The following is a 27,292-nucleotide window of genomic DNA, read 5'->3' on the forward strand; positions in this document are numbered from 1 at the left end:
TGAAAATCAAACTGAACCATTTTATAGCTCATTTCATTTTTATCACTTATATCAAGTTTTGATTGAATAATTCATAAATGACGTTTAATGAAATAAATAAGCGCTTGCTTGTTGTCAGTTTTTTTTAAATGCCAGTTACTTAGATCTGCCTCCACTTTTTTTTCTCTTCAGTGCTTCGAGGCTCTCATTCGAAAACGAAAGTAGACTTTTGATCAAATTTACGATAAAACTTTGCAAATGAAATCTGTATATGTAGTTTACGGACTTCACCTTATACCTAGTGTATTCCTACAGGCTCTAGTAAGAGCTCTTGTTGCAGTCGTTTCAGGTTTTATTTGCAAAAATTGTTAATTTATAAGTATAGACATCTTGTATGCGATATTTTTCGTCGTATTTTACGATATTAATTTACAAAAAATTTATGTTTATTTACTCGGTAAATAAAGGTGAAGTAAGTGTTTCTCAAGCAATTAATTTTCTAAAAAGCAATTTTTAAAGGTACATCGACTTGGTAAATACATGTATATACTTCACCTGTAGGTACGGTGTAAATCCCTTTTATATTTAGAGATGAAATATCGATATTAAAAATATTTATCTTTAATTCAAAATCATTTTGAAGAAATAAATTGATTTTAAAAAAAAGTAGACGGTCAGATGAAGTGAAAAAAGTACAAAATTATCTGTGACTCCCTCTCCCTTTGAACTCATGGTTAAATCAGAAAGATCAGTCACTTGGAGAAAAAAGAATTGTCAGTAATTAAATCATTTCATCCCATCTCCTAAAAAAAACATTCGTACGCATGGATTCTTCCCCTCCCGAACAAGATCCTATATATTCGTTAGGTTCGTTATTGCAGGGTATGGGAAAGAGGCACCCTAGTTTTCTTTTATTTTTTTTTAAATTTTTTTTTTATTATTATTTTTTTGTTCCACATATGAATTAAGATTTTCGATGACTGGAGGAACTGAGTGCTACGTTTATGATTATTTCGGCCCTTCCAAAGTCAAAGTCACCTCTGAGTACATTGCAGTGAATGAAAATTTTGCATATCATGCAAATGGCATTTGCACATTGTTGAACAGCGTAAGTAGGGTGGAAAATTTTACCAACCGTGAAATAGGACTACTGGCTACGGGCAGAAAACATCTTTTATGGTGGAGCACTGCTAATAGTCGACGTTTGTGATTCAGGTAAATATAAATATATTTGGAATACGTAATAACAAACAATTTTACAGTTTGCGTTTTCTTTACAGGCCTAACTCGATCGATAAGATCGATATGTTTATTTAATTATGGATATAGGGATATATAAGTTGACTGAGGTTATGTACACTGAAAAAAAAAACAAGTGAAAGTCACTGGGAAGACTAGTAAATTTACTGTCCATACAATCACTACCTTAAAAGTAGTTTTTCTAGGTATTGGGAAGATTTACTAGATAAGATTAGTAAATCTAAGAATTTCTAAGTAACTTTCACTGGGAATCTAAGTATCTTTACGACAACTACTCCACGTTTCACTGTGTTAGCTAATACACAGAGTGATTACTTATCACGAAGAACGCTTTACTAGGCACACTAGTAATTCTCTCAGTGTAAGGAAAAATAAACCTGCATATAGTTCAACAATCAAACCTTTTAAATTTATTCTTTAAGGAAATAAAATACTGATAAGGAACTTATTCATGTATTCTAATCAGTTCCACACTACACCTAGCATATTTTTTTTAGATCTTTTAACAGGGTAAGTGATTGCAGGTAAGATTATCCCTGTAAAATAAAGGTAAACTTAGAAAATATTCTATACCTTGTACATAATTTGCTGAATGAATGTTTTCCGTTTAATGACAACCCGATTACTTTCTTAATGAACAAAGTCTGAGTTTTATTGAATTTTGCAGGATAACCTCTGAGGTAGAGAAATGTTTTTTTAAAAACCTTTTTTTTATTTCAATTAACATTTTAAGAGCGAGGAAGTTATTTTGCATCATTTACGACAAGGACTTTATTTAAATTCTACTATCAGCTATAAGATACGGCTTATCGTTTCTTCTATAGAGAGAAATAGGAATTAGGTCACCTTGTCGCAATAACGCTGTTACATTTATCACCAGACACCAGACGGTATTATGTGTTTGTTTATATGCACCTGTGTATGAAATGCAGACGATTAGAGCTTTCCTTGCATTAAAAATAGCCTTTTATCTTATAAATTATCAACTTGTTTGAAACATATATTGATAACATAAGTTTTACGAATGTACAATAGCAAAATCAATTTTCTTTATGACAGCTTTATCACTAAAATTGCCGAGATTAAATGGTAAAGGGAGGTCCGTGGAACAGCCACGCCAGACTATAAAACCTTACATTCATAATCTACTTTATGAAATATACAGTATTTAGACTGCAAAAGACAACACATCAATGTGATCTAAATACTGTTCAGCATGAAATTAAGTCGCAAAGTAATATTTACTAAATTCACTCGAACTAAGCTCTTTTCACAGCAAAGAGTGAATGTATGATCCAAAATTCAACTAATTTCAAATCCCAAATATCCATTGTTTGAAGTTCACATTAAAATGAGTTTTAGCTTATATAAACATTTTAAGATCGCGAAAGATCATAGAAGACAAAAATTATTTTTCAGGAGATATTTGATTCTAGAAAGGAGGGGGTTAAAAATTGTCGAGTCAGGTCATGGCTTAATATGACAATACATTTTATTTCTAGGATCATAAGAGTGCATGAGTTTTATACTTATCCTCACTGAAAAATGTTGGACAACTTTATTTGAAAATCGTACAGCCCCCCCCCCTTCACCAACACAAAGATATACATATATTTACCAAACAGATATGAAATATTTGTCCCTTAAAAAGTAATTCATTTTAAACACTGGAAAAAAATTCAAACTGTACCAAAACTGTACCAAAATTTGAATTATTTGTCTTCTTGGTCAATCAGTAATAATGTGCCTTCTAGCGTAGCTGAGGTGGATTGAAAATGAATTTTGATCTGCAATTTCAATTCGATGTTTTCCCCACGTCCGCGTCGAATTGTACCCGCCCATTTCATTGTCTATCACTGAATGTTTTGATTGTAACAGATAGAAATGCCGTAAGCTGTATATTTCCAATTTTGCCAGTTAATGTTCCGCGGTCTTATTGTATGTTTCACTTAAACATGTTTTCAGACCTTTCTGAATAAACAAAAGAAGGATGGGGTTTATGGAGGGGGTAATCACAATATACTCTATCTCCGCTTTTGTGATAATCAACGGCGAAAATTGAGCCTAAATAGCGCTTTTTAGCTCACCTGAGCCGAAGGCTCAAGTGAGCTTTTCTGATCATAATTTGTCCGTTGTCTGTCGTCGTTGTCGTTGTTGTTGTTGCTGTCGTCGTAAACTTTTCACATTTTTATCTTCTTCTCAAGAACCACTGGGCCAATTTCAACCAAACTTGGCACAAAGTATCCTTGGGTGATGGGGATTCAAGTTTGTTCAAATGCCATTTTCCACGGGGAGATAATTATGAATTAGATAAAAATTAATGGCATTTTAAAAAAATCTTCTCCAGAACCGCTGGGCCAGGAAAGATGAAACTCATGTGGAAGCATCCTCAGGTAGTGTAGATTCAAGTTTGTTCAAATCATGACCCCCGGGGCAAGGATGGGGCCAAAATGGCTGGCCCTAGTTTTACATAGGAATATATAAGAAAAATCTTTAAAAATCCTTCTCAATTACCACTGGGCCAGGAAAGATGAAATTCATGTGGAATCATCCTCAGGTAGTGTAGATTCAAGTTTTTTCAAATCATGACCCCCGGCCCTGGGGATAGGGTGGGGCCAAAATGGCCGACCCAAGTTTTTACATAGGGATATATAGGGAAACCTTTTAAAATCTTCTTTTCAAGTACTTCAAAGCTATGATTAGTGATACCCGGGGTATTTATATGGAATCATCCTCAGATAGTGTAGATTCTAGTTTGTTCAAATGATGAACGCCTGGAAGGGGGGGGGGAGTAAATTCAAGCCCGATGTGCTCAGGTGAGCGCTGTGGCCCCTGGGTCTCTTGTTTCTAAAATCGTCCGTAACGCGGGAAGAAAAAATGTAATACCTTTTTCAATGATAAATTCTTGTTTAAGGTAAGTCATTCCTGATATTTGTTAAATCAAGGATTTTTTGAGAAGTATATTTTGGATAAGTAATCATAAAGTGCAACTCAAAATAGCAAAGAAAATAGGGGGTCAGTGTGCATCCTACAGATCTACGGTACAAATAAGTTGTCCTTTTTGCACTTAAATTTCATCTCTTTGGTAAATTACTTAAACCCTTATCATATTTTATCAGATGTAAGCATGGCAATAAATATATTGTTATTTTACGTAAAACAGTTTGAATAAAATTTATCATTAAACAAATTTTGCAAATTAATACGCGTAAATTATTGTGTGACCTTTTTGCACTTAAAGATTACATATTAGGGATATTAAAAAACGAAATAGGCAATAAAACCTTTTCTTATATAAGACTTTTTACGACTTGAGTGTTGATCAGTGACAAGTATCGAGTAGTTTAAAGTAAGAAAAGAAAAAGGTGGGGTCAGTGATGTTAATTTTGAAATATTTGTCAAAATATGTGATTTTCAGGCAAAAAATGATGTAAATTGGATCTTGACTTCTATAATATTTTTTTCATTTTTTGGAAAAGTTTGTTGAGGGAAGTTGTAAAACTTAATCTAAAAATATATAAATTTAGACCTATATTAAATATTTTTAGCAATATTAAAACGGAAAATATTCTCCGAGTAAAATTATGTGAGGCTAAATTTCCATTACATTAGATTTTATAAATGTGAGGATTTGCAGATTTTTCTGCTAAATATCCTTCCACCAAAAGAAATAGTCCCTCATAAATCTTTCTTCTTTGTAGAGTTTTGATAAGATTTTTCGTTGAATGTTAAAAAATTAAATTGTTGAATTTATATATGTTATAAAAATCGAATTTTAATAAGTAGTTTTTAAGTAAAAGCTTCTGCGTAAACTTTTCTAAAAAGCTGACGAGTGACATACCTTTAAATGCTATTTACATGTAACACGAACAATTGACCAATCTTTGATTGAATAGCAACGCCTAATAGTCAACTATTATATGTTTTCATTTTGTTTCAACACGTGGTCCAGGTCATTAATATGATTTTAAATGGACTGTTAAAAACATTTAAATAAATTATTTTTTAGGGAAAAAATACCATGATTGGAGAAAAAAGAATAGATGTCAGGTCCTTTTTAGTGGCCATTAGTTACACTTTTTCAAATTTTTCTACATCAGTTTAAGAGCAACAATCCCAGACAACTGAGGAATATCAAGTGTAGGTCTTACAAATGTTATATACATATAGGTATACTAGCATTGCTAATGCAATATTTTCAGGATGCTTAATTGTTCATACTGTAAAATTATGTTATAGCAATAAAGACAGGCACTCCAGTTTTTTTTTTGTTTAGCCTCTATGCAGAGTGTACTTTATTTAAAAAATACAGAACAGATATAAAGTTACAAGCTTGTTGTAATTTTTCTATAAAGACTGGTTATAAATAAACCTATAAACTCGTAAAAGGATATTTTGTATACGGAATTTAAAGTAGTTTTTATACGTTAAACACTATTTTGGGGGCATATTTCTTTCTCTTAACGACAATTTTTTTCAACAATGAAAACCAGTCATCTAATATACATCACATACGTTTATAGAACATTTTGTACAATTCGTCCATTTTACATTCATATTCTACATAAAAAGCAAACAATCTTGCACAACATGCACTGCAAACTGTTTTTGCCCAGTTATAAAGATGATAAAGTATGCTTTAAATCTCATACGTATTTATACGTAGCCTATATTTAAGTATCCGAATTAACGAAGTCGAGTCTGATTATTTCTACCCTAGGTATTTCGATTATTTTTCTTTAATTAAATTTTACTTTTTTATTTGTTGTTTTAAAATTAAAAAATAGAATGCTTACTATCCCCGATTTCTTTGGGGGTCATCTCAAAAGTTGTCAATATTTACTATTGGACCCTATGGAAGTTTGTTGGAAAAGCGCCAAATTATCAAATTCGATGGAATTTTTTTTTGTATTTCTGCCCTAGAGATTTCTTCTTCACTCAAGTAGATGAAAGTTATTGTAAAAAAAAATCACCAAATTATAAAATTTAAAAACAACCTGACCATCTAGATTGGTCTGTGTCTTAATTACAGAGTTTAATTTTTTCGATTCCCAGTAACTCTAAAACTGCCAATATTGATACAGATGAATTATAGGCCCAGATAATTTTGTTTTGGTACAAAATACCTATATTTAGATAGTAGCTATGTTTTTTTCTGATGTTCTGACATTAGTTTTTAGTAAAATATCCATGGACGTGTACGAACATATAAGCGAGTCATAAGCCATTCTTCAGCGTCATGCATTGCTTACAAAATCGGAAAACAGTTACGACGTTAGAGCCATTTCAGCGTGTTTTCCAATTATATTGTAAAATCACATTTTCATTCCGGTAGGTATTTCAGATAATGTGAATTTTATATAAAAATAACAATATTTTGGAAAGGTGTACTGTCGCACTTATGACTGTGTAAAATTAAAAGGCTGCGCAAAAGTCATGCGCACTCGAATTAGATTCGGCCTCGTTTAGAATGTTTTCGTGTCAAGCAATACCAAAATACCGAAAAACGCATAGTGATATTCATACAATTTACATTAATTATGCTGTTTTCATAATCTCCATTATTTATTATTCAAATGACAGCTGACTTACAATTTTCAGAAAAGTATTACACGAAAATCAATTGAGCAAATATGCTGTATAACTGACATTTTAAGCAATATCCAGATTTACTTTTCTGAAGTTTGTAATTGCATCACAAATTATAAATAATGCAATTTTACTTATTTACGAATGATTACTATTTTGATTATGATTTGTTACATTTTCTTGCACATGATAATTCCAAACATTATTTGTCGTCAATGAAAATGAATTAAAAAAGTCGGATATTAGAAACATATATTAAAACCCCATTTTCATGAATTTGTCTCAATGAAATTTAGTTGTAAGTATAGAATCTTTATATTTTGATTTCTAGCGTGGTTGAAACATAAGTAAAGTCAAGATGTCGCAATCAAGAACCACGTCGTTGAAATCAAATGCAGAGAATTCTTCAGACAGCATTGATGAGGTATTGTATAGTCGTGAAACAGATGCATGTTAAGAACCAAGCGGCGCATCCATACTTTCTGTTTATTTTCATGCTTTAAAAGTGTATGTGAAAAAATCTTACAGGCAATGGACACAATATACCGGTATATGTGTATGAATTAAATTATTAATAAGTATTAACCATTGCAAATAATTTTTCAAACAGGTTTCTCGGAAACACTGGTTGAATAAAAAATGAATAAAGTGCCCAAGTGGCACTAATACGTTTTTGATATTCACAGCTCCTTTCAGCTAGTATACAAAATTCAGGATATTAAATGCTTGCCCAAAGAGTAAAAAACACAGAGTAAAAAAACTCAGAGTTAAAAACACAGAGAGTTTACGATAGATTTTAATAAAGAGATTTTGTGCATTCAATTAATACATGTCAATTTTGATGGAAAGATTGATTGAATGATTGGTTGATGATTGTATATTGTTTAACGTCCCTCTCGAGAATTTTTAACTCATATGGAGACGTCTCCGTATGCCTGTGAAGGGCTTCAAATTTTGACCTTTACTCGGCACTCAGAGCCATTGAGCAGTGAGGGATCTTTTTCGTACGAATGCCTGCAGCTGACACGAGGTCTTGGTTTTTAAGGTCTCATCCGAGGGACCCGCACCTTTCACTTCAAAATGCCGAGCGCATGGCGAAGGAACAGTTGCTACCATTTTTTTTCGACTTAGATCAGTCGTGGCCGAGATTCGAGCCCACAACCTCCCGATCACGAAGCGAGCGCTCTACCGACTGAGCTGCCGTTAACAGTTTGACGAAAAAAGAAACAACAACGAACATTAAATTACGTGCATCACTGTTCCGAAATAAAATGAATTTACAAATATGTAACAGCTGTTTCGTCACCTGCGTGGCGCAGTGGTTAGAACGTCTGCTCTAGGTTGCGGTGTAAGGAGTTGATCCTTAGTCGCGGGTTCGAATCCCACTGTCGGACGTGGAGATAGGTCCTTCGGATGAGGCTGCATAAAACGAGGTCCCGTGTGGAAGTGGGAATTTGCACGAGAAATGGCCGTAAATGCCGAGTATAGGACACAACTCTCAGCACTCCACTGGCAAGTGGTTGCGTCTCAATATGAATGAAAAATTATTGAGAGGGACGTTCCGCCACATACAAACAAGCAAACATTTGTTCCATTCCTTTCTTTTATAGTCGCATTATGTTTGATCTAAAGTTATTAAAGGTTAGAATTTAATTTTTATGAACCAGCATCCAAATAGTTTTTGAAGGCCCTTAAAAATTATAGCAGTAAGGGGGTAGATCATCCATTTTCATCATGTTTGTAATAGCCGTAAGCATCCCCCTGCTGACTGGTCACACCCGCTGCGTGCTCCTTGTTATGATCGGGAAATAACGGAAAAAATCCGTCGTCAATTTAGTGTATAAATAATCACTAATTTGTCAATAATTTACCTCGTTTTAGAAAGGTTTAGAAATTGTTCATACGTAGAGTATGCTTTTGCGTATCGAATCAACTGAGATATATAAACTCTGTATGCAAATTACGAAGGTTTATAGCTGCATAAGTAAGGGAAGTTGACGATAGAAAAGTTAAAGTCATCACGTTTATCATACAGCTTGGTTGTTAGATTATCATTAATGTCTTTTTCAAGTAAAATATCCAAGTATGAAACATATGTGTCAGACTCTGTTGTATCTTTTATCACAAGCTGTCAAGGATATGTTGTGTCGACGTAGGAATGGAAATTACCATTGTTAATTGACAACACGTCGTCGATATATCTAAAAGTCGACTTGAAGGCCACAGCAAGTGTTTTCTTCTTTCCACGCATAAGATTTTGCACAAATTCTGCATCATATGATTACAAAAATAGATCTGCTAATAGCAGAGTGCAATTGGTACCCATGGGAATTCCAATATATTGTTGGAAGACATGATCTCCAAAAACCGCATTGATATTATCAATCAAAAACTCGAGGGTCTTTTTGATTTCAACTTCAGAGTACTTGTATGTGTATTCAGTATGTGTTCTAACAAAATAATTTTGTAAATGACCAATGACCAGGTAAGTAAATTTACGAGTTCCATTTTAATTGAATAAACAGCTATCAATAATATCAAAAAGCGTGGACTTTAATTTATCTTGGGGAATGGTTGTGTGTAAATTGAAAAGTCGTAACTTTTTAAGCTATTGATTTTGGTAAAATTTTGTGATTTCAAATTGTCCAAAGGTTCTTTGGAATTTTTGAGTACCCACATCTGATCCACACGACTTCATGTATACATTGTTGCACAGTACTCTTGAAGTTTTTCCTTTAAATTACTACTGTCAATACCTTAGTGAGGAGTAACAAAGAGGTTAGGTTGAACATTTACTGGAACCCGCAATATATCTTTGTAATGTAAACAATAGCAAACTCCTTTATAACTTTTTTTCTTTAATTGAAAGTTTTAAGGAGACATTTAGACAAACAAACTGTAACCGAAAAGATGAAACAGGAACAATTCATCATATTGACCTACAATACTTCCATATACTGTTTTATTATACCAAAACAATCTAGGGCGATTTATAATTTTTTTTTACCAGATATTCCGACATTTAATAAAAAACTCAGTACTGTAGAGGCATAATTACAAATGCATGCGGTTTAACAGATTGTATGATAAGTAATGCATTGTGTCCTATAACAATTGAATAATAATAATAAAATAATTAGTATTTTCACTGATATTTCGAAGAATTATCGTTGTCTTCATTTTGCTAGAATTACAATCACATATTGTACATTTAACTGTCTTTTTTCCCCTGGCATCTTTCCAAATACGCGAAAACATAGATTTTAAGAGACATTTAACCCACCATTTATCGACACGCAAAATGATTTCCGTTGAACAATCTCATGTAGTTGAGTATGGTTAAATATCAGCCAGTTTTACTACAAGAACACTGATTCATTAATAAAACATAAACCCTCTATACAATGCACACTAAAAGTTCTTATTTAACATGTATTGTATTGTGTATTTATCTAATATATCCGTATCAAAATGTTAACATCGTAAAAATAGCAGGTTTGAAAACAATTTAGATTTGTATTTTTTTTTTATTTTTACAGTCAGGGAAAATATCAAATTTGGAAAAAGATCTGGAAGAAGAGAAGAGGTAGTAAACCCTCAGTTTAGCATAATTGACCAATATCACAGCTATCATATCCTTTATTATTTTCTTCCTGCATCTTAATCAGTCTTTATCTAAAAGAAATACTCTGTTTCCCATGAACATGAGATTGTAGAGAGAATATAAATTACTTCAAAACAAAATTCAAATGTAAATTATTAATTCATATTTATAATTTTTTGTTCAAAATCATGACATAGATCTAAAAATAATATTATCTATAAATGTATAAGGGTTCTTATTCTTGCCGTCAGTATTTTTAAGACACTGATTTCTTTTAATTGTCATATTAGTATAAACACTGCAAATTTATATAAAAAGTGCTTTGTATTCTTTCTTTTTAAAAAGAATCATATTTTATCCGCAAAGAAACAGATTCAGGAAAGGGAGATATAATATCAGATATAATCCGATAAATTATGTACAATGCAACGTACATTATGTACAGATAGTCTTAAACTTACAATAACTGTTCAATTTATATCAATTTCAATTTTTTATTTTATGCTTCACAATTTCTTATAGTATGGAAATCTTACATTGTGAAGAGGATGACCAAAATTCTGCTGTTGATGAAAGTGAAGAGTCCACTTCACAGGAAATTTGGATTCCACCAGCGGCTTCCAATATCATTGGTCAAAATCAGAAAGTGTTAGTATGCATATGAGGATGGGTGTGGTTGTCAAATGTTCAGTCACATGTAAAATAATTAAGGAATCATCGCGAAATCAGTTATACATAAATTATCCTACTTTCTAACTAATGTTTATGCCTCTGGGAAATTCAGGATACTAGACAGTGATTCCTAATTCTTATTTACATTAATTTTTTATGCCTCTCCTCCTTCCTTTGCCACAACATAACATTAACAATAAACCTGTTGAAATTGTAATTTATTGATAAAATAAATCCTGATGAACAATCCAAACATGTAATAGAAACAAATCAAAATATTTACCAATATATTCTTAAAACTACGTGCAATTATCGGTTAAAAAAGATAAGCAAATACAAAAGGACGTATAAAATGCAATCAGTCCTTCAAAACATAAACACTCAAAAGTTTACTTTTTTCATACAATGAACATATCTAAGTTAACAAATGACTTTGAACCTGTCTCGAAAAATAAACAGACATACATGCAAATTTTCACACATAAATACATATCCATCACCAGTAAACCTACAAAGTTATATGTATGAGACTAACAGATAAGTTCCAATTTTAATATCTCACAATAATCAAAAAAGGGCAAAAGTGGTGTCCATTACCCATAAGTTAAAAAGATCATGTCCAACATGATTTTGGAGACGACTTGGCATTAGCTTTGTTAAAATAATAGAATCTCCCCATGGATTACAAAATTAAATATGTACAGTCTTCAGCATAAAATTATTTATTACATAAATTGCATTTTATTGCGAAATAAAATTTTAAATATAGATTTAAGAAATTGCAGCATTGTTAAGGCTTGAAAAAAGGGGGCGGGGCCTATTGTATACTGTGACATCACACAAAATAGCTATTCATCATAACACCTGAAAATCGAATAATTTGCAATTCTAAACTGTATAAGCATAATAAACAACATCAAATCTTATCAACATTAAAAATAATTACTAGATAAATCCCAGACAACAGTGCGTTAACAAATCACTGATCGAAGCTAACTTGTCGACAAGACGTCATTTTAGTAAACATGACGGTTTTTTTAAGTGCTGTGGAATGCAGATCATATATATTTCACAAAGAAAAGAAATGTAAATGATTATTTAGAATTTTCATGTTGGTTGAAGTTTGACGGTAGTTTGCATTTCCTAAAAACCTTTTGTAAACTAAAAAATAAATATCAAACATGCAAAAAAGAAAAGAATGCTTAAAACTCTGTAAAGTTCTTTTTAAAATCAGATGCAACTTTAGCACAAGATTTGTATTCTGTTCCTTAAATATTGATTTAATTGATTGATTGACTTTTATTATTTAGCGACGAGTCGACAATATATAACTCCATAAGTGCAAGCTTCACACAGTGAAGAAGAAATTTCTAGAATAAGAAAATTAAACAGAAAGGAAAAAAATATATATTTTCACACAAACAATACAATCTCTTTTCATTTTTTTTTAATAAAACTGTATTTCAAAGATGGATATGGAGATAACGAACAGTATTCAATCTCAAAGTCCATTTAACAGTACAAATTAAGGGCAGAGCAAACACGGACCCCCGAAACATAAGAAGTGGGATCAGGTACCATGGAGGAGTGAGCATCCCCTCCCAATCGGTCACACCCGCTGTGTGATCCTTGTCATGATCAGGAAATAACTCGTCGTCAATTCAGTGCATAAATAAAGGACTAACAATTGATATGAAAAACTTCAGTCAGCATTTGACTCAATGTAAATTGTATTTGCTGACAAGGTGATAGTTTCGACCATAAAACTTACGAAATGATGACTTTAAACAAGGCTGCTTATATTCTTGTTTCGTCAAATTCCTAGTCAATAATATACCTCGTCTTAGAAATTGTTCATACGTAGAGCATGCTCTTGCGTATCGAATCAACTGAGATATATACTGTAAACCAACTTTTAATCGCGTGCGAGAAATTTTTGTGAGGTTAGCGAAAATTAAATGTCACGAACTACTTTACTCCCGGGAAATCGCGAAATAAAGTCGTCGTGAATAAAAATTGGTTTACAGTACTCCTTATGCAGGTGATGAAGGTATATTGCTGCATAAGTAAGGGAAGTTGTCGATAGAAAAGTTAAAGTCATCACGTTTATTATACAGCTTGGTTGTTAGATTACCACAAGTGTCTTTTTCAAGTAAAATATCCAGTATGAACAGATGTGTCGGACTTTGTTGTATCTTTTATCTCAAGCTCACCAGGATATATCGTATCGACGTAGGAATGGAAATTACCATTATTAATTGACAATATGTCGTCAATATATCTAAATGTCGAGTTGAAGGCCACAGCAAGTGTTTTCTTCTTTTCACGCATAAGATTTTGCATAAATTCTGCTTCATATGAATATAAAAATAAGTCTGCTTATAACGGAGTGCAATTAGTATCCATGGGAATTCCAATAGATCGTTCGAATACCTGGTCTCCAAAACCCACATAGATCAGAAACTCAAGCATCTTCTTCAGAGTACTTATGTGTGCAATCAGAATCTGTTTTAACAAATAATTTTGCAAATTTGAAATGTCGTAAGTTTCGAAGCTGTTGATTTTTGTAAAGTCCTGTGATTTCAAAAATGTCCAAAAGTTCTTTAGACTATTTTAGTATCCACATCTGATTCACACCACTTCTTGAATATATAGTTGCACAGTACTCTTGAAGTTTTTCCTTTACTACTGTCAGTATCTTAGTTAGGAGTAACGAAAGAGGCTTGGTTGAACATTAACTGGAACCTTCAATGTATCTTTGTTTGTAAGGATTCTTATGAAGCTTCGGAATCCGATGTATATATGGTAGTTCAAATTCATTTTGGCTCTGTGGAATATTAAAAGTATTCAAAACTGACCGGTGATTTTGAAGAATTTCTTCCTTAGAAAGGGAAGTGTGAGTATAAGTAGGATTACCACTTGTAGAATTAAATCCAAGTTCTTCTAGAATGCAGTTTATATAATGAGCTTACGAACGAAGACAATGTTGTTACCTGCTTTGTCGGCAGGAACCAGTACGTACTGATCGTGTAATCTATCTAATTCTTTTTTCACTTCTGGTATATTGAACACATAAGAATATGTGGTTTTCATATTTCCCCTTAATCTTTTAATACGTGATTTTGATATGGATCTGATACTTTTAATCTATTTTGACAAGGTGTAAACGTCTTCTTATTCATATATGTCCCATCGTCTGGCGTAATTTTCAATAGAATCCATAATATTTATGAAAATCCGACGTCAGATGAAGGATCGGGGTTTTAAGACAATATCAATCAAAAAAGAAAGAATTGAAAAAAGGAATACACATATGAACATTTGTTGTGTTTTTCTACTAATCCGAATTTAAAATTGAATTGAATGTCATTTTTGTGTATACTCACGCGTAGAAATATACAAGGATATAATCGCAAAAAAGTGACATCAAAATGAAACTACAGAGATGTTGATAAAAATGAAACGATCGATATAGGGTAGTGAGAAAGAAGAAGGTGTGGTTTCCATATAAACTTTGCCCTGTTATTTTCTTAAAGATGAAACTGGTGTAAAAGTTGAAAACTCATGCCTTTTAAATAATTGAAATTCAATGCAGAAAAATCATACACGTCATTTTTCTCACATGTGTTTTTAAATGCTAATTATGACGTCATAAACATGTGCATTTTCCCGTAGATACTTAAAATGTTGCAGAAGACACCAATTTTCAACGGAATTTTCTTTCAGATAACATCGCCCACAAAGATCATGAGATATTTGATTTGTTATTGAATTTTGCACAAAATATAAAAAAAATTAACGTGGGCTGTGGACCCTGTTTTCAAAAGGAAAATCACCCTTGAAATGTGCCATTTTGAGGCTTTTCTGTTGAAAATAGAGAAATGCTTCACATTATTGACGTCATATTTGCAGAACGGTAAACCTTCATGCCATATTCTTTCTTGATTTATCTGAGTCATTTATTTAACTAATATTTAAGCCAGTTTTAAAACTTTTTTATGTTATTAAATTTTTAGGGCGCAATAAAGCTAAAACCATACCTTCTTCTTTAAAGACTGGATACATTTCGGTGCTTGAAACATACAAAATGTAGATATAATGAATGCTTAAGAGTGTAGTGTAAATTATCGGTGTGTAACTCAGTAAATTGCAAATAATTTAAGGAATCGGATGACAGAAGATACTTTTAGTCAAGAAGAAAAATTAATTATCCTGTTTTGCGAGCTGCAGTTGATTCTTGAAAGTGACGAGTATGACGACGGCTTAAGAAAGAGTCTACAAGAATCCAATCCAGGATATCAGACAAAAATCGAAAAAAGAAAGAAAGATCTGTTAAAAGAAGACCATGGAATTGTTGTTGCAGGTAAATATGACATAGAAATTTGAAATGGAAGCTACATTAATATTTTCTGCTGACATAATATAAGTAAAATATTATTTTAATTTAAATTTGAAAATCAGTCATTAAAAAATACTGAGACAATCTATCTCACCACCATATTAACCGTTGAAGATCAACATGCCTTTTACTTATTTAGTCTTTAATCCGGCTTTCCTTTGAAAAGAGTGACGGAGTTTACTTCTGAAAAATTAAATGATTTCCTTTCCAATTTATACATGCCACTCTGTCACATTGTAACACTTTATACAGTTTGACGAAATGCAGTTTTTATGATAAGAGTAAAGGTATTAGCAATGTTATTATCGCACATTTTCATTGTAGGTGAAACAAGTGCAGGGAAATCGACGTTAATAAATAAAATTCTACAAAAAAAAAATTTTAAAGCCAAGTTGAAGGAATCAACTTCTACGATTTGTAAAATAAGAAATTCATCAGAAGTTCGGATTATCACAGAAGACATCAATGAGGAAATCAGAACAGAAGCTTTTCAAGAAAAGTGCAATCTTGAAACAGAAGATGGACAGACGTTACTGAGAGAAACATTAAAAAAATTAACAGACATGACCTCAGCGAGTGTCAGCAACTATTTCCGATCAGTAGACGTTGGATTCCCATTACCCTTTCTCAAGGTTATATCAGAAGAATAAAAAAAAAAAACAAGTTTATATATTGTATATACATGTTGTTTGTCGGATAATATAATTGTTCTTAATAATTGAAAATGCTAATTAAATTGGACAGGGCAACACAATTATCGTTGATACCCCAGGAATAGGTGGTTCTGGGGACTATAGCGAAAAACTGATGGAGTACCTTCCAAATGCAGTTTCCTTTATTTTCGTTGTCGATGTCGCAAGTGCCGGTGGAATGCAAAATGACAGGGTACGTTAAATTACAAAATGTTAACTGTAAGCACTTTGGACATAATAAACTCTTCCCTAAAAATTTCAGCTCTTAAACTTGATCACAAGAACAATTATATATCAGCATATATAAAACTAAGCTATTATTTATAAACTTTAAAAAGCATCTTAATATTGTGTCTAAAATTGAAAATGAAAGTGCTGATTTCAGAAAACTAATAAGTTGTATAACTTGATATCTCTAAATAGAAATTCAACTTCTTTTTGTAAGGAAGGTCTTCCGTCTTTCCTTTCATTTAGCTTTGCGTTTAGCTCAGTTTTGTAGCTCTTCGAAAAAATATATATTTATAGGCCGGAGAGCTACAGAGCCACCCATTGAAAAAACTGTATATTTATTGCACACAAAATAAACTGCGCTGGGTTCTCGATTTATTTCTCCATGTTTTTAAAGATGTAATCTCAAAATATTACTAAACGTGTGTTCCTAACATATTCTTGGACTCTTTCAAAAACAAAACATTCCGCATAATTGTTGTAAATTGTCCTCCCTGCCCTGATATTGCAATCATTCGACATTTCGCTTATTTATATTGCCATTTTGGTTTCAAAGATAATTCGGTCCAATATGCTTCGTTCAGATGTCAACTATGAGTGAACTTGATACAGGAGAGAGTAATTTTTTGAAATATTCCATTTTTTGCAATTGAGGTAAGAATTTGGAAGAATTAAGCCATAACTTTTGTGCGCAATAAATATACAATTTTTTCAATGGGTGGCACTGTAGCTCTCTGGTCTATCGATATATATTTTTTCCGAGAGCTACAGATCTGCAGCTTAATTTTTTATCGACTTGATTATGTTGATAAATATTGATGTAATCTAGTAAACTGCAGTATCATTTTTTATCTTGTCCTTCTTTCCTTTGACCTTTACCTTAACCTCTCTTTTCTTAAGTCAGTTACCGGTGGTTTTAAAGAAACCATCATTGAAATTTTTGTTGAACTTCATATGATGATACATACTGAAATAAACTATTCAACTGCATCAACATTTAACCTTTCCTTTGAACTTGAGTTCAAATTTTGGATCACCTGAGCTGAAAACTCAGGTTAGCTTTTCTGATCACATTTTGTTCGGTGTTCGTCTGCCTGTCGTAGTGAAATTTTGGTGGATTGTTTCAAATATTTTCTCACGAACCACTTGGTCTTGAAAAATGAAACTAATGTAGTATCCTCGGGTAGACGTAAGTTTGTTCAAATCATGACCCTCAGGGGCAGGATGGGTCTACATTGGACTTTCAAAGTCTTACATAGGAATACACAAGAAAAATCTTTAAAAATCTACTTCTCGAGAACAACAAAGTCATGATAAGTCATATTCATATGGAAGCATCTCCAGGTACTAAACATGATCACCGGGAATAGGCTGGGGCCACAGCATGTAATCAAATGTTGACAATTGAATATAGAATAAATCTTTAGAAATCTTCTTTTCAAGAACAACAATGATATGATTGGTCATATTTATACTGTAAATGTATTACAATTGGAGTGTATGATATTTGGCGGAAATTCAATTTTCAACAAGTTAGCGTAGATTTGATTTAGCGCTGTCTGAAGTTGCTATTTATAAAAGTTAATATAGAAGACATTTAGCGATGTACTTGAATTAGCGGACTATGCTTTCCGCCAAAATCGCTAGATAGAATACACCACTAAATGTAATACGTTTACAGTATAGAAGCATCCTCAGGTAGCGTAGATTCAAGTTTACTCAAATCGTGATCCGGGGTAGGGTAGGATTACAATGGTTGATCAAGTTTTAACAAAAGAATATATATTATATGAAAAATTCTTTAAAACCTTCTTCTTAGGTAACAACAAAACTACAATTGGCAAAAATGCAATTTTCAAATCTATAGGGAAAAAGTCACAGTATGTCAAAGAAATATGTAAGCATTCTTTGTTAATGTAGATTCAAATTAATTCAAATCATGATCCCCCGTTATTAGGGGTAGATTGGGAGCACTTATGCATTAAAGGTACTTGGACACAGATTTGAAGTTATTATTTTCTCTATAATATTACGACTTATATATTTTAATAGCATTTCACATAAAAATTAATTAAAAATCTTATTTCGTTTAAAAGATATTGAAATTTCAAATTTTTCGGCGGGTTTGATTGACATATCCTTGCACTCTCACAAATTTAATTTTATTCTTAATCCTTAGGAAAAGTGGCAATCTCGTTTTGTATAATTGAAAAATATTAATACTATAATCCAGAAAATTCAGAGTAGACACGTTCGAAAGCAAAACAAACATACAATATATTGTCAGTCCGTGCAGTTGTGGTAAGCAGACTGTGACGATTGAACGCACCCGGTGAATTCTAAATATAAACAATAACAGAACTCGAACCCTGTTTACAAAAACTGTGTACATAACACGAGTGTGCTCGATTTGCTAAACTCTGTACGCATCTCTTAGTTCGGAATGACGATACTTGTTATGCTATTTTGCTTTCTAACATTTCTACTCTGAATAAAATTATTTTTCTTGATAAAAGTTTTAATATTTCTCATTAAAACACATCAAAGTTGCCACTTTTCCTAAGGATTAAGAATAAAGTTAAAATTTGTGAAAGTGCAAGGATGTGTCGATCAAACCCGCCAAAAATTTAAAGTTTTAATAACTTTTAAATAAAATAAGATTTTTAATTAATTTTTGTGTGAAAAGCTATTTAAATATATAATTCGTGATATTATACAGAAAAAATGAGAAAATATTAACTTCAAATCTGTGTCCAAGTACCTTTAAAGCTTTTCAACACAAGATTGATTTTTGATGTTTTTTCTTAACTACAGTGCTCATGTGAGCGATGTGGCCCATGAGCCTCTTGTCTTAATTAGTGTTTATCTCGGTAAAAAAAAAAAAAAAAACCTTTCAAGGTACAGTATATTTATCAAACCTAATAAGCTAATATATATTATAATATTTACATTTCCAATGTCTTTGTCCAAGATAAATTACAAATTGTAAATGTACTTTATTTTCCCATTAATGTATTGGCGCGGTTCCAAAAAAAAAAAAAAACACGTGCAAGGCGGAACAGACAGCTAGACAAAAGCGGGGCTTGGAGCACGTGGATTGGCGGAATCAAAGCATATAAATATAAGGAATAACTGTCAGATTTTTCAATTTCATGAAGATGATCAATCAATTGACTTGCGTGATAATTTTATGCATAAACGCCTTCGGCGTTTATGCAAATTATCACGCAACCCAATCGATTGATCACATCATGAATCGAAAAATAAGACAGTTATTCCTTAAGGACAGATGAGACGTTCCTTAATAATATATAAAATTTTCCAAGATTTTGTCAATGAAGTATTGCTACTTAAACATGTGTACTCACAAAAATTTGAGGTACCTTACCAGGCATTTCTGCAAGATACCAGGGGTAGGTTTCTTATATAATCCTTTTGGGAGGAAAAATAATTTTCCAATTTCAAATGTTTAAGTGTTTTGATTTTTTAAAGACGTTGAGAAACTGGTTTAGAAATCAGAATGTAATCAAAATTTTGAATATTATCCATATATTACGAAGATAAACAAAACATATTTTGAGGAACGTCTCGTCTGACCTTAAGTGAGAACTATTCCACTGTATCAAAAACTTGTTATCTTGCACTTTCCTGTGACCTTGACCGCACTTTTTTTTTAATTTGTACTTTGCTTAGTTTTAAAGAAACCATCTGATCACGTTCAAGTATGCAATATCGTCAACATTTTTTGGGTTAATGTTGCAATGAATATTGAAATAAATTGTGTTAATGTTAAAGGTAAACATCCTAGTATTTTTTAAATCGGTAGCAGTTTCAAAGATATGTATGTGTTAAGTTGCTTTCCTTTCATCATGTAGACAATACTTTGTAAGTAAATGCATTAACAAATTGGGCTTGAGAAAGGCTCCTACTGGAAATGATAGTATTTCGACAAAAATTGTTTAAGTTGGCCAAAACCAAATTTTGAACTCTAAATAAAGTTGTAATATTTTGTTTTCTCATAATGTTTTGAAGATCGTATTAAAATAGCATAAGGTTCTCTTCAGAAGAAAAAGGTATTTTGAATACAGGAAGCTATAGACCAGTTCGTGTTTTACTTACATTTTCAAAAATCTTCAATGGGTCATTCTCATTTAGTTACAACATATTTGCTTTTTTTCAAATGCCATTATAATGATGTGTTATCAACTTTTACACCAGGTTATTTGGCTTACAAGGTGTAATGCTAAAAATTGTTAATTATTAGAAGTTTGATCTTGATCATAAAAAATAAATATACTGTAGCAATTACTATGGTTATCTAAAGTCTTTGATTGTATTTCACATGATCTATATTCAGCATAACAAACTACGAATCTGATCTCAAGCAATTTAAGTAAGGGATAAATATCGAGATTGTGTTGAATAGTTTAGATAAAACATTCTCTCCGAGGGCCGAAACTATTCAACACCATCTCGTTATTTATCTTACTTAAAACAATTCCCTTCTTTGGGTCCCAAAGAAACTATTATCCATTCAAATATCCAACTTTGCTGCAATACAATAGGATGCAGCCCAATATGATGGCGTGTTGAGAAGAAGTGTTCTTATGGAGTTCCATTCGGACAATTCCTACAGTAGTGTTTAATCAGAAGAAAAGATTGGCGGTGCAAGATATGCGATAAAAGCGGTGTCGAAAACTAGATGTGTTGTCAATTGAATAAGTTTGGTTTGGAAGTATACGCCGGGAAAGTATATCGGATAATCTGAAGTGATTTACTGATAACGGACCCTGAAATAATATTCAGCAATAAGAAGTGATGTAGTTTAAGATTCAAGGTGAAAATGTATTTCTATGTCAAAAAGTTATGCTTTCAAAATTGAAGACTAAAACATTTCTAAAAGTGAGCAAAATTCGGAGGAATTGTTTATCATTTCTGGGAGCATTGGAACTGCATTTGAAACCTGAAAAATGTTATAAATGCGAAGTAATTACGGTAATTCCGTGTGCACTGGAAATTAATTCTAATAGTGTGGCAAATTTGGAGTAATTATTATTTTTCATGTGCATTGGAAATACATTTTAACTATCTCTTTCGTTCATTGTTTTATGTTTTATGCACCGCAATTGGATATTTAGATATCCTGCCGATAGGCAGTTGGATATTTGAATATGTCATTAACTTCAGATGTTTGAAAGAGGCACATTGCTCAACTAACTATGCTTTTGGCATACTTACTTTACTTTTTACCGAGAGACAGAGCAGATGATCAAAGAAAATTTTCCATTTACACTTTAATAAGTAATGCCCCATCCCTGGGAACTGAACAAAAATCACAATTTTGGTAAAGGCATCATTGCACATAATAAACACCAACAAAAAACAGATTTCAAATCATTAACTCTTTTTCAGTACTGTACGATTACGTATATTCATTAGAATCCCCTACCCTGCCCAAGGGCTTTGAAACTCGCAATTCTGGCATTAAACCAAGTATCATAAACAACATGAAGAATTCATCCATTTTCACTACATACTTCATACAAACACCCGTATGAAATTCACAAGATTGAAAGAGGCACCTTTCCTTATCATACTTAGGTAATAGTTCAATTCTATCGCCAACTTCCCTTACGTATGCAGCAATATACCTTCATCACATGTATATGGAGTTTATACACTGTATATCTCAGTTGATTCGATACGCAAGAGCATAATCTACATATGAAGAATTTCTAAAATATGGTAAAATATTGACAAACAAAATTTAAAACAAGAATATCAGCAGCCTCATTTAAAGTCATCATTTCGCAAGTTCTATTGTCAATTCAATGACCTTGTCAGCAAATACAATTTATCAATGAGTTACATTTTATCTTAATTTTTTTCATATTTATTCTTAGTCCATTATTAATACATTGAATCGACGACTTATTTCCGTTATTTACCGATCATGACAAGGAGCACACAGCGGGTGTGACTGGTCGGCAGGGGATGATCACTCATCCATGGCACCTGATCCCACCTCTGATGTTTGGGTGGTCCGTGTGTGATCGCTCCTGTTTTGTATTGTTTTATGGACTTTTGATCTTGGATACTGTTCGGTATCTGCATATGTTTTATTTTTTAATACCAAGGAGCGAGGAAAATTTTTTTGAAGAACTAATGCTATTGCATTTTCACCATATAATCAATTGAGCTCCAACCTCACACCAAAACAACTAACCCAGGGGTCATGTAATAAATAATTTTGGAAGAGGCAACTTCCTCATTATGACCATGTATATAGTTCATCAGCTTGATAACCAGGAGCAGAGAAGAAGATTTTCAAAAAAATTAATGCATTTCCACTATGTCATCATTTGAGCCCCGCATTTACACCAGAACCCCTGACCATGGGACCATGAAATTCTCAGATTTGGTGGCCAGGAGTAGAGGAGATTTTCAAAGAAATCAATGTTTTTCTATATATAATCATTAGAATCCCACCCTGACACCAGAATTGATGACCCCAAGGCCTGGAATTTCACAATTTTGGTAGAGAACTCAATAATTTTTAAAATGGTCTAAAGGAATAATTAGTCAGTCGATTTATGAGAATAAAGATCATTCAAGTTGCTTCTGTGAGGTTAAAATATCACAACTGAGTATTTATATCCCTTGCAGTCGTCATTTACGGCCTTATCTTCAGAACATATAATTGATTTTTTTTTTAACTTACCTCCATCTCCTCTCTTTCCGATTCCAGCATCTAAGCATTCATATTGTGGTGAACTTTTTCAGCTCAGATTTTACACCAGCTAAATAAAAACCAGCCTTTTCATTGTCAATAGAAGCTTTTAGTTTGTTTTATCTTTACATTGTCCCCTGAAGTCATGTGTATGTGATAAATTTGAGCGGGGATATTCATCTACCTCAATTTTCTTAAGAGAGAAGGGGAACTGGAATTTTCCTGGTATACATTTATCATGTTTATTTGTTTGATTTTTTTTTTTTGAAATTTTAATCCTTTTTTAATGGAAAATTTAACGTGCCAAGATGACTCATAAAATGATTAATGATTTAACTAATTAGTTTATTCAAACCAGTATATATGTTGCATATAATCCTAATTAGTGAAGTTTTTTGTATACTACTTAATCCATTAACAGCTTCCACATATTCTGAAGTCAATAGTTCAACTTCAAATTGAAGATGAGATGCCATGCTTCGATCCAAGAGAGGTAATATTCATTACAAATAAGTGGGATGCTATTGGAAAAGATGAAGACAATGATGAACAAAAGATCTGGGAAGATCTGAAGAAAGATATCGAAAGTAGCTGGCAATCTATAAAGGAGGAAAATATTTTCAAAATGAGTCTACAAGAAGTATGTATTGCTTTATATTTAGATGGCCACTTAAATGGAAAATTCTATTTCAAAAAAAATAGACAAAACTATCTTTGACATAAATTATGTCAATTATACTTCATATTTAACATTCTGTTTACAGACATTTAACAAACTTTAACATGTAACAACAATTTCATACTGTAAAATTACATTTTTTTGTGTGGTCATATTTTCGAGGTTTGAGGAAAATGAAAGTCCCCAAGAAAACTAGTGATTCCCCGATATAATGGCCTTTTTAAAAGAAAATGTGTTATATGTACGTAAGTGTATCTTCTTTCGGTGAACGCATACTTTTTTTTTATATCTCATTAAGTATGTACATCTTGATTTTTTAGAAATAAAATTTACAATTAATATACTATCCCCATCTTTACAAGACAGCTTGTGCATTGTAAATGCTGAAGAGGTTATTTTTACTGGTGGTTCTTTCACATAGAAAAGATACCATGATGCTTCTTTAGCTGATTTGTTTTTGAAACAATATGATTATTCATTTCAATTCAATCTTATCTTGATATATGCATCTACTTACAAAGGTGTCACCAAATAAAACGAATGCTTCAACAAAGGAGTTTGAAAAATTTCACCTTTCCTTGAAATCGATTATCAAGAAAAGTGAAAATAAAAGACTTTTACAACATTTAAGGTGACAATTTGAAATTATTAATTTCGACAAAATACGAATACATGTTTTCATTACTGGATCTTTCAAGGTCTCTCTCTCTCTCTCTCTCTCTCTCTCTCTCTCTCTCTCTCTCTCTCTCTCCATTTTTTCTCTTTCTCTTGTTTTTCTGTCTTTCTGTATTCCGTCTTTCTTTCTTTCATATATATTACATCTTCCATCGTCCAAAGAGTTGTTCACGAATTTTTGAAAAATGTGTTAAATTGGATAAATTCTAGACTAGATCTAACAATCTTTTTTTTTCTTTCTTTTAAAGATATCTGCATGAGTTGTTGAAAAATGTGTTAAAGGGGATAGATTCTGGACTAGTGTTAGGTAAGAAAAGTGAAGAGGAACAGAGGGCTTTAACAGAGAAACACATGGAAAAAATCAAGGAGTTAAAAAGTAAATGTGAAGAGGTAAATTAAATTTAAATGAAAGTATAGTAGTTCTCTTCATGATTTAAGACCATCTTTCAACTCATTTAGGTATCTTAAGGTAGTCCGATCCTCGCGTGCTGAAAACGAGTTGTTGAAAATTGAAAATGCTCAAAAAATGTCTCTGAATTATGAAGTAATCTGAATGTAACATAATACGCTTAATCGTCAATCTTATCTTTAAATTAGTTATATAGTATAAAAAAAGGGAAGGGGGAATAGTAAATCTCCTAAATATTATCAGGATATGCAAATGAAAACAGATTCTTTGCATTTTCGAATTGAAAATAGATCAGGAAATACATTTTGGGTGAAAATACTAGTATAGGTTTGTAGGCTTTTGATTTTTTTGTATGCTTATATATGTTACTTTTAGTTTTTTCTACTTATACTTAAATGATTTTATAGTGCATTGTGTATAAAGCGTTTGTTTTCATTGCAAAACACAATAAATCAATTCTAATTTGAAATCATGCCAATAAACATTGGTATCTTAGGCTAGACAAAAGGAAATTCGATTTCTTTAAATGTGTTTGATTGCAATACTTTAAAGAGGTATAACCATCAACTTGTTTTCATTTCAAAGCGTTTCCAAGAAAATCAAATAACACCAAATCACCTTTAAACGGATAAAAATGAATATTTTGCAATAAATTTCGAACCGAAAATTTCTCTCAATTTACTCTTGTAAATATTAGATGATTCATGATGAAAAACGTCTTTTTGTTGATTGTTCGAACAAATCCAATTTGAACTACGCAGGACTGACCTTTTTTTCAAAATGCAGGTCAAACTCAAATTTAAAGGTCAAAAGTTCAGAGTTGTTGGTATCCAAAGGATGATTTTGTCACAAAAATTATACCTGTACCTAGTAATGAATCTTCCATATTTCATAGATGCACTGTAAATCGGTCTTCCTCTTGCATATGAGAAACTTCAACATTCGCTTAAAGCTGCAATACTGGAGTATCAGTTATTTATTATATTAAATATTTCGCTTCTTTTTGTTTAATTCTTTTTTCATATAATACTTTAGTTCATAACATCACGAAAAGATTAAAAAGAAATAATTTTCTTTAGGAGGGAAGGGAGTTGCGAGATAATTTCCAAAAGATGATTGAAGACTCGGCCACAGAGGTCTATGATTATATGTCAACACCTCTTGGAAAAGATCGAATATTGAATCCTCCGGGACAAATGAGCTTAATGGAAATGCCTTATATTCCAAATATGCTCAGTGAACAGATCAAAGACAGAGTACGGATATATGTCCAAAGTGTATTGCAATCGGAAAAAAATCAAAAAAAGTTTATTGAATTTAAGGAGAGAGTCCTTGTTTTTTATACTGAAATGCTGTCTGAGATTTCAGAATTGGAAAGTGATTGGACAGAATATTCTGAAGGAACACACACAGTTAATGTTGAAGAAGGATCAATGGTACCATATGTGGCTGGTGTAATTGCCACGTCACCGCTATGGATACCATTACTAGCGGTCGGCATTGGCTTGGCCTTTGCAACTCTTGGTGTTGGTATTGCTATATCGCCATTTGTTGCGCCAGTCCTCGCATATCTTGGTCGGAAAGAAAGAAGACAAGAAGTAATAGATAAGGAGTTTGAGATGTGCAGGTCATCGATTCAAAGCACAATATGTAATCATCTTGAGGAAGCTTATGGGCAGTTATTTGAAACACTGATTCAAAAGACTGTAATTGAAATCCTACCACGAAGGATAAAAGCTTTAGAAAAAATGATCCATGACCTATCAAAAAAACCGTCAGCGAATACTTGCCAATCAAGAAACGCTTGAACATCTTTCCAGGAAGTTAAAATCCATCGAGCAAAGAAAATTAGAATTGCAGACGAGCGTTGAATCAATTATGTAGACGGAATGTATATAATTTCGATATTGTACTCGATCAGTTCAGGAGCTCGAGTTTTTATGTAGTTAAACTGCGTAAAATAACGTAAGGATGGAAGATGACAATGCATGATAGTATGCATATATTGATTGGATCCGAGGGCAACAGGTGTTTTTATGGACCCAAGAATTAAACAGTTTGTCTGCGTTAACAGTTTCGATAGATGGGTCGACAAAATACATTTTACTCCAGAACAGTCAACATTTCTTTTTTAAACATCTTTTGTTAATTTGGTAATATGTAGCGTTCGCTTTTTAAAAAAAATATATTTCTGAACTTTATATATTATGAATATTATGAACTTCAAAATAATTTTGGCAATTTTTTTGGTTGAAAGGACGTCACGCAGCTTGCCGGCTTTTGTTATATCGACACAGAATCAATATATGTTGCTGATTCCTTTAAAATCAGTAAAAAGACTGATTCCCTGCCAAAAAGGTGCATCAGTTTTATGAA

General features: G+C 32.2%; 1 protein-coding gene across 1 annotated transcript; it reads left to right on the top strand.

Annotated features, from left to right (window-relative positions):
• The first annotated feature begins 1,153 nt into the window (after window positions 1–1,153).
• Window positions 1,154–27,069, top strand: LOC134257310 (uncharacterized protein in xynA 3'region-like). Its single transcript, XM_062739944.1, has 11 exons — window positions 1,154–1,194; window positions 7,160–7,252; window positions 10,368–10,414; window positions 10,955–11,080; window positions 15,268–15,467; window positions 15,828–16,135; window positions 16,248–16,388; window positions 23,575–23,793; window positions 24,354–24,463; window positions 24,756–24,897; window positions 25,996–27,069. Exons 2-11 carry the CDS (start codon window positions 7,187–7,189, stop codon window positions 26,722–26,724), a joined length of 2,088 nt encoding a protein of 695 aa, XP_062595928.1. The 5' UTR covers window positions 1,154–1,194; window positions 7,160–7,186; the 3' UTR covers window positions 26,725–27,069.
• The last annotated feature ends 223 nt before the right edge of the window (window positions 27,070–27,292 follow it).

The sequence above is a fragment of the Saccostrea cucullata genome, unplaced genomic scaffold (genome assembly GCF_032062105.1).
Source record: "Saccostrea cucullata isolate Sc308-1 unplaced genomic scaffold, CSIRO_AGI_Scuc_v1 ctg3659, whole genome shotgun sequence".
Classification (NCBI taxonomy): domain Eukaryota; kingdom Metazoa; phylum Mollusca; class Bivalvia; order Ostreida; family Ostreidae; genus Saccostrea; species Saccostrea cuccullata.

Coding starts and splice junctions, on each gene's coding strand:
- LOC134257310 (XM_062739944.1), top strand. CDS start 7,187: ATGTCGCAATCAAGAACCACGTCGTTGAAATCAAATGCAGAGAATTCT. Junction 7,253..10,367: donor CTTCAGACAGCATTGATGAG/GTATTGTATAGT, acceptor TTATTTTTACAG/TCAGGGAAAATATCAAATTT. Junction 10,415..10,954: donor GATCTGGAAGAAGAGAAGAG/GTAGTAAACCCT, acceptor AATTTCTTATAG/TATGGAAATCTTACATTGTG.